The sequence below is a fragment of the Ostrinia furnacalis genome, unplaced genomic scaffold, assembly GCF_004193835.3.
Source record: "Ostrinia furnacalis isolate ACB-3 unplaced genomic scaffold, ASM419383v2 OfSCF1253, whole genome shotgun sequence".
In the NCBI taxonomy this organism is placed as follows: Eukaryota; Metazoa; Arthropoda; class Insecta; order Lepidoptera; family Crambidae; genus Ostrinia; species Ostrinia furnacalis.
In genome coordinates, this window is record NW_021131492.1 from 273,686 (window position 1) to 290,924 (window position 17,239).

The 17,239-nt window shown below is 41.8% G+C and overlaps 1 protein-coding gene across 2 annotated transcripts in view; it reads left to right on the forward strand.

Annotated features, from left to right (window-relative positions):
* Window positions 1-16,771, forward strand: part of Ten-m (teneurin transmembrane protein Ten-m) — a 107,958-nt gene extending 91,187 nt beyond the window's left edge. Inside the window, exons 4-17 of one of the 2 annotated variants that reach the window (XM_028303578.1) lie at window positions 218-514; window positions 605-2,323; window positions 2,720-2,997; window positions 3,092-3,308; window positions 3,421-3,825; window positions 3,907-4,242; window positions 4,500-4,707; window positions 5,860-6,076; window positions 7,668-7,844; window positions 8,046-8,454; window positions 8,622-8,874; window positions 8,995-12,781; window positions 12,866-13,237; window positions 13,368-16,771. In XM_028303578.1, coding sequence (XP_028159379.1) covers window positions 218-514; window positions 605-2,323; window positions 2,720-2,997; window positions 3,092-3,308; window positions 3,421-3,825; window positions 3,907-4,242; window positions 4,500-4,707; window positions 5,860-6,076; window positions 7,668-7,844; window positions 8,046-8,454; window positions 8,622-8,874; window positions 8,995-12,781; window positions 12,866-13,237; window positions 13,368-13,724 — 9,032 coding nt within the window. In that variant the 3' untranslated portion in view covers window positions 13,725-16,771. The remainder of the gene's footprint in view (window positions 1-217; window positions 515-604; window positions 2,324-2,719; window positions 2,998-3,091; window positions 3,309-3,420; window positions 3,826-3,906; window positions 4,243-4,499; window positions 4,708-5,859; window positions 6,077-7,667; window positions 7,845-8,045; window positions 8,455-8,621; window positions 8,875-8,994; window positions 12,782-12,865; window positions 13,238-13,367) is intronic. The other variant, XM_028303579.1, reaches the window with a different exon arrangement.
* The last annotated feature ends 468 nt before the right edge of the window (window positions 16,772-17,239 follow it).

Here is a 17,239-nt window from a genome sequence, read left to right on the forward strand (position 1 = left end):
ACTTATGAAAGACAAAAGGGAGAATTTGTCTTGCACTCTACACGCTAGGCAGACGTGGTTTCGTAGAGGCCCGATGTTTGCTAGCATATTATTTCTGCCTTAATCTCCTCTTACGACAAAAAACTATTAAAAATCTACCATAATCTCCACTAAAAGAAACTCATTGATTATTCTAGACTACAAGCCCAGATCTTAATCCACCAACAAAATTTTCCAGGGGACATCCAAAAGAATCCGTCTATGGATTACAAGTCGAACTCATCCTGCAGTAGTCCAGGCAAGCAAGACAAAAGCACCCTCGAGAGGATGGACAGGAGTGACCGACACCCCGCGTTCGGCGCGCCCGTGCCGGTGCTGCCGGTCCGGAACAACCTCCGCTCCACCCACTTCCCCCCAGCCGCCTCCCGGTTCCACTTCAGGAAAGGGCTCTCCTCTCGGTGTTCGTGGAAGTGCACCGCTATAGTGTTTATAATTCTCTTCGTTCTTCTATTAGCAATCGCTTCTTATATGTCAGGTACATTTACTTAGTTATTTAGAATTTTTGCTAATAACTTTAATGCTCAATGTATGTCTAGAATAAAACTTAATTGTACTTTCATTCCAGCTTCATACTTCGTCAACTGGTCATATCAAACCTCAAAAGCGTGTACAGTACTAGTTGGTGAATCAACTGAAATGTTCCCAGCGTCTAAAGCCACGACGCTGGAGTCAAGTAACAAATCATTAGCGAGACCGCACCAGAGCTCGACCTCTTCAGGCTCAGGTAAAGGGGACAGCCACTCCCGCCCGCGTAGGAGCGTAGGGCATGCTTCTGTCTCGCCTTCTATTTCTTCCATGGATCCTTCCACTGTAGATATGCATGAACTAATCACTACGCCTTCTGTGAGCACCGTTAGTGTAGTGCATGGTGTGACCTCGGTCCCGCCCCGCTCGACTGACGTCACTCAGCCAGCAGTGGAGGGTGCTAATAGCGCTTTTGTGTCTAGCAGTGTTAATATACCCGTCTCAACTGGTGAACTAATAGATAGTGCTACGCTTGAAACCACGCCGCGTAATAATGAACCGCTGGAGGGTACCACATCTAATGAGCCAACCGATAGTATGGGGAAATCTGATAACATTACTAATAAAAATACTGAAAGTGTGTCTGCCGTCAGTGCTAATCCTGATGTTGAATTCCCACCTGAAGTGCTACCTACTAAAACTGAACCTGTCGTTGAAAAGGATATCAGCAATATTGCTTATGAACCAGAATCGATGCAAGGTGATGCATATCCATCGCTTTACTCGTACGGTGTCCAAAAGTTTCAATATCTAAAATTGTTAGCCAGATTAAATGAAGTAAATGAGCACTTGCATATCAAATTAAGTGAATCGGTGGATAAGGACAAAGACCTAAATAAATTACATTATGTGACTGAAAATGTACCTAACAAAAATACTGAACCTCCTACTACAACTCAAATTACGACTGTAGAACCAATAACAACAGAAATAACATCAACAACTAATACGCCAACAACAGAAGACAGTGTGTCCACAGCAAAATTAATGACCACACACATTCCGCATGTTTTGAATATCACACAGTCTACACAGAGTGCCACTAATCCTAACATTGTGGTGAATAACACGGTCACGCCGACTGAACCGGTTCTGGGAGAAGACGAATCGGTGACTGTAAATATTGCTTCCGAGTCGAGAGCGCCAGATGCATCATCTAACCCAAAACACGTGTTGATTAATTTGACAATTTCTGCCGATGATGCTGGCAGTACATCTTACAAACCTCTTTATTCGTTAACAGTGACAGTCCCTACTGTTGGCGATAGCAATGAAATACCAACAGTAAAGATTACCCCAATGGAAGTTGAGCCCACATCACCGACGAACTTTAACAATCCCATGAAAATCGAGAGTTCAACGAAAACGACTCCACCTCCAATCAAGACAGAAGTCGATTGGGGAGGCAGCTGTGAATGCTCATGCCCGAGTTGTAATGAAGATAATACTAGCGATGACTTTTACTCTGATTATTCCGATAGTTCTACCACCGATTCTACAGGATCCACCACTGAATCTGAATCTACTTCAGACGCTAATGAAACTTTTAGTACCACCACGGAAAACGTTAGCTCGACAGACGATGTTGAATCATCAGTAGTAACTAAGACGAATACAGAAATGACAAGTGATATAGATTCAACGACAACAGATGTCACAGATTTCACTACAGATTATACGACCGAATCTATTGTGTCCTCGACTGTACCAAGTTGTGAATGTCCAAAGGTTGTATGTCCGCCTATACTCATACTGGAAGGTGAGGTTGTTGAATTTGAATACGATCAACGATAACTTACTAATATTCACCGAAATCATCTTTTAGGGTTTCTTGGTCTTTACAACCATTGGTGTCTAACAAACTAAAATGCATGCTCTCAAAGAGAGGATGGGGAGTTATACATTCTAACTGCTTTTATCAAACGCATGTGCCTTTAATTCCATCTGGGTGTCATTGTACTTTTTATTATGCATAGTTTAGTTTAGACGTTTAGTTTAGTTTAGATGTTTAGTGTAGATAATATTTGTTAATAAGCTACAAACTTGCACGTATTCCGGTCCAGATAATATTCATCACATTGTAGCATGTTTAAACCTCTCATTGTTCAAATTTTTTCAAAAGAATTTCCTGCTAATTACATTCTTCACATTCTAGGTGCGCGAACGTTTCCCGCGCAAACGTTCCCGCCAGACGGGACGACATTCACACAAATTAAACTAGGTGAAAAATTATCTAAAGAAATCCCTCCATATAGTTACTGGAACGTACAGTTCTACCAATCGGAAGCTACGTACGTGAAATTCGACTACATGATTCCTAGAGGAGCATCGATAGGAGTCTATGCCAGAAGAAACGCATTGCCAACTCACACGCAGTATCACATTTTGGAAGTTCTGAGCGGATTTAAAGCGAGGACAACAAGAGCGTCACATGTAAGTAAACAATTTTCTGAGACAATAATCCCTAATACTTAAATTAAAAGAGGGAAAAGCAGCTTTTATTCATACATTACCTTTAAATCAACAGCCTTCTGTGAAGAAAGAAGTAACACACTACATGGAGCAAGGGCACTGGTTCCTGTCTCTGTACAACGACGACGGCGATCCTCAAGAGATATCGTTTATTGCTGCAATGGCGGAAGATATGACCCACAACTGTCCCAACGGATGCTCAGGCAAAGGCGAATGTCTCATGGGACACTGCCAATGTCAGCCTGGGTTTGGAGGGGACGATTGCAGCGAGAGTAAGTTATACACAACACTTTTCTAAATCATATGTAGACAGCTCAATCCCGCAATGTTTTTACTGTAGGTTTTCTTGGTAAAATCAGTTTCTCATTGATCGTGTATTTGTAGGCGTATGTCCAGTGCTATGCAGTCAACGAGGCGAGTACATAAACGGAGAATGCCAATGTAATCCAGGATGGAAAGGCAAGGAGTGTTCTCTACGGCACGACGAGTGCGAGGTTCCAGACTGCAACGGCCATGGTCACTGCGTCAACGGCAAATGCTCCTGCGTCCGAGGGTATAAGGGCAAATTCTGTGAAGAAGTCGACTGTATCCATCCAACTTGCTCAGGACATGGCTTCTGTATCGAAGGCGGTTGCGTTTGCAAGAAGGGATGGAAAGGATTGGACTGCGCTACTATGGACAAGGACGCACTACAATGCTTGCCGGATTGTTCTGGTCATGGAACTTTCGATGTCGACACGCAGACTTGCACGTGTCACGCTCGCTGGTCGGGTGACGACTGCTCTAAAGGTATGTTTCGACTCATATCATAACTCTTATTTATTCAACTTTTGTTAACAGTCATCTGATCATCAATGTTTTTGATTACAGAGGTCTGCGATCTAGATTGTGGCCCTCACGGCAGATGCGTTGGAGAATCATGCGTTTGCGATCCTGGATGGACTGGTGAATACTGTACATCTAAGCTGTGCGATGCCCGCTGCAGCGACCACGGACAGTGCAAGAATGGCACCTGTCTCTGCGTCTCTGGATGGAACGGCAGGCACTGCACTCTGGAGGGATGTCCACGAGGTTGTGCTGGTCATGGTCAGTGTAGAGTGGCCAATGACGGACACTGGGAGTGCAAGTGCTTCGACGGCTGGGACGGCCCAGACTGCACGACGCTGAAGGAACAAATCTGCGACGATTCCAAGGACAACGATAAAGGTAACTTTAGAAATGCAAGCAACCTTTAAACAAAAATAGAAAGATACGGTTCCAAACGCGATATTTATGAACGAAAATGAGTTACCTTTCGGCTGCCGTCAAGCCGTGAGTACATAATCTAACTCATTCATGAATGTCGCGTTAAGACCCGTGTCTTTCTATTTTAGTTGAAATGGAACGTGAAAGTTTAAAATCTTATATTAAACCTTTGAACCGTTCAAAAATGACGTCATACTTACTTCCATGCTTCTGTTTAGACGGTCTTGTTGACTGCGAGGACCCCGAGTGCTGTCAAAGCACAGCTTGCAAAGGAAGCCAGCTCTGCGTCTCTTCGCCAAAACCGACGGACATCCTCCTCAGGAAACAGCCTCCAGCGATCACCGCCTCCTTCTTCGAGAGGATGAAGTTCCTAATCGACGAAGGTAGCCTCCAAAACTACGCAAAACAAGAAACCTTCAATGAAAGGTAAGACTTTGTGTTCGGTGTTATTCGTTAGATAAGTTATGTTTATGTGTCTACGGGGATGTATTGTCATATTACAATTTCTAATCTTACTTATAATTATTGCAAAAGTAATCAGCATAGCACGTAACAATCATTTATTAAATCTTAATGCATCATGCAAAGTTATATGGCAATAAATCCTTTTTAGCGTAAAAAAATGTGATAAATAACTAATAAAATATCTGTAATTATAATATAAGATACGCAATGTTGTGCCCCAGTCAATCCCAATGTTTTATTTACATTAAGAGTGTTCCACATCGCTTTACTTTCTTTTCCTTACACGTTCTATGCGGAGACTGTATTTTATGTTCATAGCTCAAAATTTGGCGAAGGCCCTAACAATTCGGCACTTGCATGTTATTTTATTTATGTATCAACTAATACGTTTATATCAGGGCCTTCCTAACAAACTAATCTACTCCTTTATTAATGAAAATATGTCCAAATGATGATACTTACTTATTTTTTGTGATTTCTCTCGCCTTTCTAACGCTGCGCAGTATGTTTTGGAATCACTTCAACACGAGGTAAGAATGTGGTCCGGGAGTTGTGTGTTATCCTAGAACAGAACATTACCTTAGATACTACGTATATATACGTAGTATCTAAGGTAATTGGCATATATTTATATATGGTATATTGATGTCTGCATGCATTATTGTAACCTTTTGTTGTGTCCTGTGAATTTGTGTTACGCTTTTTATTTAATAATGTTCATATCCATATGTTTAGTCCAGGAGAATTGAAGGTAGTATTGAGTGGCCACCTCCAAACGATGTAGCTTTGGTGATGGGTCTTTTAAAAGTGTGTCAAGTAGAAGGGTTTAGAACATAGCTAATCAAAGTAGATCCCAAGTATTTAAATCGCACAAAACTTCTTAGACGAGTTTGCCAAACCTTGATAAAATAGGCCGATTTCCTTTTAGAAAACCATTTTAGTTTAGAAATCACGAATCAAGTTTCCAGTCACCTTTGTATTTTAATTAAACTTCTATTTGAAAGAACTTTAACGAAATGTCAATATAATATTACAAAAGAAACCTTACAATCATACCTTCCAGTCACTTAAATATCGGATATCCATCATCTAATCCTTCACCTACGGTTTCAGCCGGTCCGCCGTCATCAGAGGTCGCGTGGTGACCTCCCTTGGCTCCGGCCTCGTCGGGGTCAGGGTCTCGACCTCGACCCCCCTAGAAGGATTCACCCTAACCAGGGAAGATGGCTGGTTCGACCTCCTGGTCAATGGAGGCGGCGCGGTCACGTTGCACTTCGGTCGGTCGCCGTTCAAAAGATCTTCTCAAGTCGTCTTCGTGCCTTGGAATGAGGTAAGTTGAAAACCTTAGAACCTACGCAGTCAAAAAGGTTAATTATACTTATGTCACCTGTTCGCTTTGCACTGTAAGGAAGTCGAAACTTAACTCGAACTCGGCTTATGTTCCTCTGATTAAATTCGTTGCGGGTCCAATGACAGTTAACTTCCCCCGGAAAAAGTTGACCTTCACTGGTTTTGGGTTTTAACCTTTGGCGTGCTATTGAGCCGCGCAAAACTGCACCCGCCAACTGCTACGGTTTTCAAATGATGTTTCAAAATGACAAAGTAGTCTTGTCTTAGATCTGAGACATAGCAGTTGACGGAGGTTGCACAGATCTGAGACAAAGCATAGGAGAGGTTAATGACAGCCAAGCTCTTTATCCTGGCTTCATAGGAGTTACAGTGGTGGGAATAGTCCCGATTAAACCTACTCAGTCACAGTAGGTACCTACTCATCTTGAGTATTTCTGAAGAATCACTACGGTCTGCACTGCACTCATCAAGCCGTCTTAAAGTGGCGATGCCGAGACAGGTCCCTTTGAAAAACTTATCATTTATTATTTCATGTTTAGGAAAAAGTACCTTCCTACACCAACAAGAAAATTAGTTTGAAGCGAGTAAAACTGAAATCTAATATTTCTATTCAGAAGCTCTATCTTATAAGAAAAAGTTCCTACCAAAGAAAATGTTTCCGGGAAACGACAGAACTTGATATTCGATAAATTAGTTATTAATTAATGTTATTGAATAGAGAAGAAGCGTCTCAGACATTGGGACAACTTTTATATCCGATATGTATGAAATAAGGAGGTAAGTAATTATTCTGGAACGGAACACGTGTAAAGAAAGTAATGTAGGTACATAGAATAAAACACGTTTGCGTATATTTTTTTTTATCCTCAACGGGGAAGCTTTTGGCCTGTATCTATTTCACCTGATGGTAAGTGATGATCAGGCCGAAGGTGGAAGCGAGCTTCACCCGGAATCCTCAACCACAGAGGAACTGGCTATCTTACCTCTAACTGCCGAATAACAACAATGCTTAAAATATACTTACCAGTCAAGTAAAAGTTTGGTTTTTGCTGCCACTGGGCTACTTTACATGATTAAGCATTCAAGGGTTCCATAAATCAACGGGGGCCATACGCAGTTGATTCACTCGTTAATAAACCAAACGACTTCGACCAAACTTCATATGAAGCAAGTAAATTTTTTGCCCACTCCGGAAACATGCGAACTGGCGATTAAAGCCACATTAACATTTTAAGTCTCAATTTTACAACCGCTTTTTAACTTCCTGACAGGTAGGCACTAGGTGGTAATTAAATAATTTCGCCACATTTCGCTGTTATATCCTAATTTTTAGTATGTTGAGTAATTAAGAGTTTCATACACGAGTAATCTAACCTAATTTACGTGTTAAAATTATTATTTCCTACACTTCACATTTAACTTCAGTTTTTATTTAGCACAGAATAAAGAGTTAATTAAGATATTAAAACAAATTTCCAACAAATTACAGATTGCAAGAAGGGAGTTATAGTACCCAACAAATTACAGATTTCAAGAGGGACGATTTAAAACATAAATATAAATTTTTCCAGGTTGTGATAATCGACGAGGTGGTAATGACAACCTCTGACGAGAAGGGCGGCATGGGCCCGCCGCAGGCCTGCCTCGCGCACGACTACGACGCCATGAAGCCTGTCGTACTGGCCACGTGGAAGCATGGCTTCCAGGGCGCTTGTCCCGACAAGAGCGCTATTTTGGCTGAGTCTCAGGTGAGCCGAAATTAGATATCTAGTGTAAGGCATCAATATTGGATTGGTAACTATAAAATATGCGCGGTCCAACAACAATAGCGGTGATACAGTCTTTAGGATATAGATCATCCACATCTAAGATGTCTTTATTCTAAGTTCTGTGTTCGATAAACTGTTAAACGTAGCAAATCTTTACCACTGCCATTTTTCTTCCATCAGGTTGTACAAGAGAGCCTCCAGATACCTGGCACTGGACTGAACCTGGTCTACCACAGCTCCCGCGCTGCTGGCTACCTCTCCACCATCCAGCTACAATTGACGCCCGAGAAAGTGCCTCCCACTCTCGCCCTTATCCATCTAAGGATCACCATAGAAGGCATTCTCTTCGAGAAGACCTTCGAAGCAGACCCTGTCATCAAATTCACGTACCCATGGAACCGGCTCAACGTTTACAGGCAAAGGGTCTATGGGGTGACCACTGCGCTGGTGAAAGTGGGATACCAATACACGGATTGCAAGGATATAATATGGAACGTGCAGACGACGAAGTTGAGCGGCCACGACATGAGCATATCAGATGTTGGAGGATGGAACTTGGATATTCATCACAGATACAATTTCCATGAAGGTTAGTTCATTACGTCCTGTTTCACACAGTCGTTGTTATTCTATTTTATTATTACTTAGAACCAAGAACCTTAAACATTATGACATCACTTATGAACTTACCTCTCTCATTCTTCTATCCTTGTTGGAACTTGGCATAACATTTACACAATAATATTTTATTTTCAGGTATCCTCCAAAAGGGCGATGGCACGAACATCTACCTCAAACACAAGCCGCGTCTCATCATCACCACCATGGGCGACGGTCGCCAACGAGCCCTGGAGTGCGGCAGCGAATGTTCTGGATCCGCGATCAAGCAGAGGTTGCTGGCGCCAGTGGCTTTGGCCGCGGCTCCTGATGGTTCGATATTTGTGGGCGATTTCAACCTGGTCAGAAAGATCAGCACTGATGGCACTGTGCGTACGGTGGTCAAATTGAAGTGAGTATGATTGTGTACCTTGGCCAGATATTAACAAAGATTATAATTAATTACACAGCTAATGTAATTTTGTTCACAAAATTCTATTTCTAACTTAATTTTCTATTTCCTCATTTTCAGTGCCACTCGAGTCTCCTACCGATACCACATGGCTTTGTCACCTCTGGACGGCACCCTCTACATCTCTGACCCCGAATCGCACCAGATCATCAAAGTCCGCAACACAGACGACTACAGTGACCCCGAACGCAACTGGGAAACCGTCGTAGGATCTGGAGAGAGATGTCTGCCAGGAGACGAGGCCCACTGCGGCGATGGAGCATTGGCAAGAGACGCCAAACTCGCCTACCCTAAAGGAGTCGCTGTATCTATTGACAATGTCCTGTACTTTGCTGACGGTACCAACATCAGAATGGTAGACCGAGATGGAATTATTACGACTGTAATCGGAAACCACATGCATAGAGCCCACTGGAAACCTATTCCATGTGAAGGCACACTGAGCGTAGAGGAAGTCCATCTGAGATGGCCGACGGAGCTCGTGATCAATCCTTTGGACAACAGTCTGCACATCATTGATGACCACATGATCCTCCAAATGGCACCTGATGGTAGAGTCAAAGTAATCGCAGGCAGACCTCTGCATTGCCCGTCGCCTTTGACTGGCTACGATATGGAATTAGCCACGTATGCGACGCTTGTTATGCCGCAGAGCATTGCTTTTGGAGCCGCAGGAGACCTTTACGTAGCTGAAAGTGACTCTCAAAGAATTAACCGTGTCCGTCTCATCACAACTGATGGAAAGATTTCTCTATACGCCGGCGCTGAATCAAAATGTAACTGTCTAGAAAGGGGATGTGATTGCTTCGAAGCTGACCATTTCTTGGCATCCAATTCAAAGTTCAACACGATATCGGCGGTGATTGTAAGCCCAGATGGCATTGTGCATATCGCTGACCAAGCCAACTATAGGATACGATCAGTAATGGCGAGCATTCCTGACGCAAGTGGAGCCAGAGAATATGAAATATACTCTCCTGACACGCAAGAGATTTATATCTTCAACAGATTCGGGCAACACATTATGACAAAGAATATTCTTACGGGAGAGAACAACTACGTGTTCACATACACAGTGAACACCAGCAATGGAAAACTAAGCACGGTAACCGATGCAGCCGGTAACAAGGTCTTCCTCTTGCGCGACTATTCTAGTCTGGTGAATTCCATAGAAAATACGAAGGGACAGAAATGTAGACTGAGAATGTCGCGAATGAAGATGCTTCAAGAACTGAGAACACCTGACAACTTCAATGTAACCTTCGACTACCATGGCACGACTGGCTTGTTAAAGGCCAAGTACGATAGCACTGGAAGGAGTTACATCTACAAATACGACGAGTTTGGAAGGTTGACCTCGGCAGTAACTCCAACAGGCAGAATCATCAACCTAACATTCGACCTTAGTCTCAAAGGTGCCACCGTTTTGGTTAGTGAAAACAACAGGAAACCTATATCAATACTCATCAAAGGCTCCTCAGTTCGCACGAAGGTCGGAGAAGCCGAAAAGAAAACTATCATATCAACAGACGGCAGTATCTCTTCTAGCATGCCTTGGGGTCATATTATCTCAACTGATACAGTCCCATACACTATTCTGTCTGAAATCGATCCTATCTTGGGTGAAAGCTATCCAGTTCCTGCCAAGCAAAGAACAGAAGTTGGTGGCGACTTAGCAAACAGATTCGAGTGGCGATACTTCTTGCGAAGATTGCTGTCCAACAAGGGTAAGAGCAGCAAAGCAGTCGCACAAATAGGTCGCAAACTGAGGGTAAATGGCGAAAACCTATTGACACTTGAATACGACAGAGACACATCGACTGTCGCAGTGTTCATGGATGATAAGGTGGAACTACTCAATGTGACTTATGACAGAACTGCAAGACCTGTCAAATGGGGACCCAGGAGTGGCATATTTGCTGAAGTAGAGCTCGAATATGACAGATTTAACAGGCTTACGAGATGGAGCTGGGGAGACCTCAATGAAACTTACGTCTTCGATAGAGCTGGAAGATTGCACGAAATTCGCTATGGAGATGGTTCTTCTTTGGCTTATTCGTTCAGAGATATGTTCACTAGCTTACCATTGAAGGTCACCACTCCAAGAGGTAGCGATTATCTACTGGATTATGATGACTCTGGCGCACTACAGAACTTGACCACGCCACGAGGCCATATACACACGTTCGCCCTAATGACATCCTTGGGCTACTTCAAGTACCAGTACTTCTCTCCAATGAACAGGCATCCGTATGAGATTTTGTACAATGATGACGGTCACATCTTAGCCAAGATATTCCCTCACCAATCTGGCAAAATCCTGTATGTCTATGACAGTACTGGAAAACTAGAAACTATCCTAGCTGGAGCATCAGCAATTCGTTACGTCTATCATGAAAATACACACTTGGTAAAGAACGTAGAAATTACAGACCCTGACTATGAGCTAAAACAAGATTACAAATACCATGCTGGCATACTAAAGGACGAGAAGATGAAGTTTAATTCGAAGAGCGGCTTGAACAATGCTCACTTCAAGTACCAATATGATGGTAATGCTCGATTATCTACTATTGATGTAAATATCAACAGCAAGGAAATGCCGCAGCTGAGATTGAAATACAACCAAAATCTTGGAATCCTAGAAGGCGTTAGCGACTTGAGAATATACAGAAATACCTTCAACCGCTCAGTCATGCAGGACACAAGCAAGCAATACTTCACAATTACGGACTATGATGACCACGGTCGAACCAAATCCATCCTGATGAATATCAAGTCCTTCGACGTATTCCGCCTCGAATTAGAATACGATGTGAGGAACCGAATCAAGACGAAAAAGATGATGATCGGCGATACGACCTCGAACGAACGAATCAGCTACAACTACGACGGTCATCTCATGGAGGTAGTCGGATCTGAGGATGACTGGAAATATGTTTACGATGAGAACGGTAATGTTATCGGCGTCATTGAACACGGAGAGAAACGCTACCTCGGTTACGACATCGGAGACAGAGTTGTACAATACGGAGATATCGAATTCAGCAGCTACGATGGACGTGGATTCGTTATTCGACGAGGAGAACAGAAATATCGATACAACTCTCGCGGTCAATTCGTCCACGCCTTCGAAAGGGAGAAGTTCCAGATGTGGTATTACTACGACAACAGAAACAGATTAGTCGCATGGAAGGACGACAAGAACAATGTCACTCAATTCTTCTACACTAATCCGCAAACTCCAAACTTGATCACGCACATGCACTACCCGAAAACTGAAAAGACTGTCCGATTCTTATACGATCAGAGAGATTTCCTCACCTGTATCGAGACTGAGGACCAACGCTTCTACGTCGCTACAGATCACAATGGCTCTCCTCTGGCCGTCTTCGACGTCAATGGTGAAATCATCAAGGAAATCAAGCGCAGTCCTTTCGGAAAGATCATAAAGGACTCGAATCCTGGATTCTATGTCCCAGTTGACTTCCATGGAGGTATTTTTGATTTCAATACCAACCTAATCTACTTGGACAACAGGCTATACGACCCTGTAGTTGGTCAATGGATGACACCGAGCTGGGAACATCTGGCAACTAAATTGAGCCTGCCAACGGACATATTCACCTACCGATTTAAGAACAATGATCCGATAAATAGGAACCAGAATGTCTTGTACATGACAAGCCTAGGAAGCTGGCTGCAGCTGTACGGTTATGATCTAGACAAGATGATGGGATCGAAGTATATCACGGATATGATCTTCCAGCCGATGACATCAGTGACTGCTCCACAACTGGCCCCTGACTTCGGGGTGATGTCTGGTCTCCAGTGCATCATTGAAAAGGTAAAACTCAACATTCCTATCCGTTCAATGTTTTTAATTAGTTCCTCATATAAAAATCAAAGCTAATGGTGATTTTCTTTTCAGGTAAACGACAAGTTGTCTGACATAGACTTCGTTCCAACGCCTTTACTCAAGATGGAGCCGACCACAAGAAACCTACTGCCTCGAGTGTCATACAAACGCGGCGTGTTTGGCGAAGGAGTGCTCATCTCCAGGGTCGACGGCAAAGCCTTCATCAGCGTCGCTGACGGCGCCAACAGCGTCGTCGAAGATGTTATTACGACTGTCTTCAACAACTCCTATTTCCTAGACGTGCACTTCAGTATACACGATCAGGACGTGTTCTACTTCGTGAAGGATAACTCGCTGAAGATCAGGGATGATATGGAGGAGTTGAGACGGTTGTCTGGGAAGTTCAACGTGTCACAGGACGAAACGAACGATCAAGGCTTAGAGGTAATTGACAACATTTTTAACGAAAACCGTGTACTTTCGATCATTATTACATGGTGTACCTCTCATATGACGTAAAGTTGAAATTGAATATTCGAAAGCAAATCATAAAAAATCAAATATAAAATTTCAGGTACGAGTCCACGCAGTGGGCAAGGGCTCAGCTCAAGCGGTGATAGTGCTTCGGTACGGAGTAGACCCTACTCAAGAGCGTATCAAGTTGCTGAAACACGCGCACAAGAGGGCCGCGGCTCGCGCGTGGGAACGGGAGAAAGCTCTCGTGGCCGCGGGCTGGGAAGGGCGCGGCTCCTGGACCGAAGAGGAGAAGGAGGAGCTGATCTCCCACGGCATCGTGGACGGCTGGGCCGCCCGCGACGTCCACTCCGTGTCCAAGTATCCCCAACTGGCCGACGACCCCGCCAACATCGTCTTCGTCCGCGACGGACGGAGGAAACGGAGAAAGAGCGGCCGAGCGCGTCATCGCTCGTGACTCCACTAACGTGCCATAACCCGACGCCATTTTGTTCACCCGACTTGACGGCGACAAAATGGCCGACGTCGAAAAAACGGTTTTAGTTCTCACTATTTTTATAGGACTGAAATGTTTCGACGGTCTGCCTCGGTAAAATGTTGTGTATTAGAATTGAACTTTTGTGATCGGTGTAGTTCTCGATAGGGAATGGACTGAAAGATTCGTGTGATTGGGAAGGAATAAATTTAGGACGTGGAATGAATTCTGGGACGGTCCCTTCGTAGGCCGTAATGGGAGTGACACGATTTATTTCGCTTTTCGTACTTAGGCGTATTGTTTACCCCCGTATATTAGCTTATTTTTGATACGTTAGCCCTTTCTTCTTTGGACTGAAAATGAATCTCTTGTAACAACTCTCAACAGGGTACCGAGTCATAAATAAAATGAATTAAATAATAACTATTAATACGTCAAACTGAGCATAATAATGGAACCAAAATACTCAATGCGATCACAATTTTTACTTTACCAATTATGATATTAATTTAACAATATATTTTACTATTTTTATCCCTAACATGTACTAAGCATATACATCACCATGTAGAATAATTTATCATTTCACAATCAATGTATTCCTATCACATTTTAGCCAAATATTTCGTTCTATCCTTAAAATTAGGTATTTGTAAATAATAATATTTTATTCTTGTAGTTGTTCCTTTTTAATGTTAGACCTAAGGTCTTTTTTACTTCGCAATACTATTACTATTTAAGCAATAATTTTATATTTTTTATATTCCACGGTACGCGTCTGACTCTCCAAATTAACGGTCCCTATCATTATCGTTTGCTTCAACACAGCGGAACCCGTCGTATGCAATTTGCAGAGATCAGAACTCGGCTCAGTATCAGTTCCCTCTAGCCATACGATTCGTTCGGAGCGACAGAGTTCTATGTAGCGATACACTAATCCCGTAACAGTAGAAGGCCTCGTAAAATAAATAGACAAATAAACTAAACTAATTAAACTACAGAAACGTTAATACGTACATTCTGCATGTGTTGTGCAATAATCGAGCAGTAGGTTTTACCGTAACCGTAACCGTTTAGGGCAACTTCTGGCTGACTTATTGTGCATTTTTTTCGAGACTGACTTTTCGTTGTTATAATTTTTGTACGACCGCGTAAAACGGTGTAAGTGACTATACTACGTTTTACGCGGTCACTAGTGTGTTAGTTCCTCAACGATAAGTCAGCAAGAAGCCGGAAATAAATTGTAATTAAAAAAAAGTAGTATAAATAAGTAGTATATGTCCATATGTGTCTCATTTAAATTGTGGTGTCTACTCTGTGTTAGAGGTACTAATTTAATGCTAGGTGACTGAGTGGCTGGTGATATGATGCGGATGATATTTTTTACAAAAAAAAAAGTATATTGAAGGGAAAATGAGTACCCGGGTCCGCACCGCCGGCCCAGCGATGGTGATATTTTTGCAAAATGTGACTAAACGAAGCAATACATTGTAATGTAATACGTCTTATTCTTTATTTAGTATCATAAGGTGTATTTTTATTTAAATTAATATATATTATATATTGTGAATGTAGTTATTGATTTTGCGGTGATATTTACTAGAGCAGTATAGTTATCTTTTTTATAATGTATAAAGAATTCTAATTTGTAAATAGGTACTTAATGAGGACGTAATTTGTAAAAATATTGTACATATCTTTACGCTTCGATTATTTATAATGTAAACCGTTAAGATTCTAGAGTATGGAAATGTAATATATCGGGCAGTTGTCGGTGAAACTGTAGAGATATATCCCCTGTTAACCTCTTACTGTCCATAGACTCCGAGGTCGAACCATAGAGCAATACCGCTGTACCATAGACGACCGTCGCCGCAGATCCATAGACTATTGAACTTATAGATAGTTAGAGCTTGTGACGGATTCACGGACAGAGCATTTACTGTAGAACTGAATTCTTCGTGCTGCATTTAATTTGTACTATTGTAGATACTGCGTGGGACGGGAAGCTGGGTGCGATTGTTACACTTAAAACACAAATTGGCAATATTAAATTAAATACCTCTAAACATCCATAAAAACTTAAAAACAATTCTGCAATAATAATCCCCTGAAATTTTATAAAATTCAATTATTAAAAATTGCAACATTATCCAAGTCATAATAAGTCTAATTTGCAATAAAAACAAAGATACATCTTGCCACTCTAACCCCTTTACTGTTAAAAAGTTACTTATTGAACACTACTTTGAAATGACATTTCCATGCTAAACGTCACTTTAGACTAGTGTTCAAACGCATGTAACTTGCATTAGTAAGTTTTTCGACCTTAAGACAGTGCCATAAAATTCAAAATTGCTGGCCACTATATTGCCTATACTTACGAGCAAAAGTATGGAATCAACGGTACTTTGTCCCAAACGATCTTGAGAACTGAACGACTATGTATGTATCTATGGTATCAATTTACAGTTCATAATATTACCTTTAAATTGGTACCAGTTTTTTCTTCTACTAGGTAGTAATTTAGTTTTTACAATCGCTCGGAACAAATAGGGTGTTTCCATATTTATGCTCGCGGGTAGTTTTAAAAAGTCCCGGCCTTAAGCCGGAGTGTTGCCAGCGCACCAAGCTTCGCGGTTGCCTCAATGTGTATAGATAGTTTACTGCCATACTCATTAGATCGGCGTGCGTGCTGTATGGCGAAGTAAGCATGTACAATAATAAATATAGAAAGTATTCTAATGGAATATGTAATAAAATACTAAAATATACAACTTTCGTTTCCTTTAAACTCCTCCACACAATTTGAAAACACTCATAACATTTCAGACGTGTTAAAAACGCATGCAGTAATTTTAGTAAGTGTGCGTAGTGAAATCTGTAACTATAAAAAAAACATTACAAAAATATTTTAATTCTGAATATTCCAGTGTACTAATATAGTCTGGCAAAGTGTGTGTCAACATTAAACACGTAGCGTTACGCTTACGTTATTCCAAATACAGAATATTAAACTAAATTAAACTTAACACTATTTTATGATAAAACTGACTATGATATTGGCTTCAATAAGGCCCGTATTCTTAGACAAGCTCCAACTCAAGCACAGATTCTAAAATATCTCAATCACAAGCTTGAATCTCCTTGAATTGAGTAATGAACGTCGTTTTAGAATACGACTCTCAGACTAGTTATGACTAAATACACCAAAATAAACCGTAACATACCGTACCGTAACCGTCGTTAGTTAATAACGTACGAAACCCTGGAATAGTCGTGCGAAATGACACTAAATATTATTATGCGAGGTTCAGACTGGCAATAAAACTTGCAGAAGTTGATTTCTGCAAGCTGTCGCCAGTATGTAAATCTTGCAGAAGTTAGCTTGCTATTTACACAGTGGTAAACAGCTTGCGGAAGTCAACTTCTGCAAGTTTTATTGCTAGTCTAAACCTCACTTTATAGTCGAGATGGGGAAACAAATTATCCGCCAA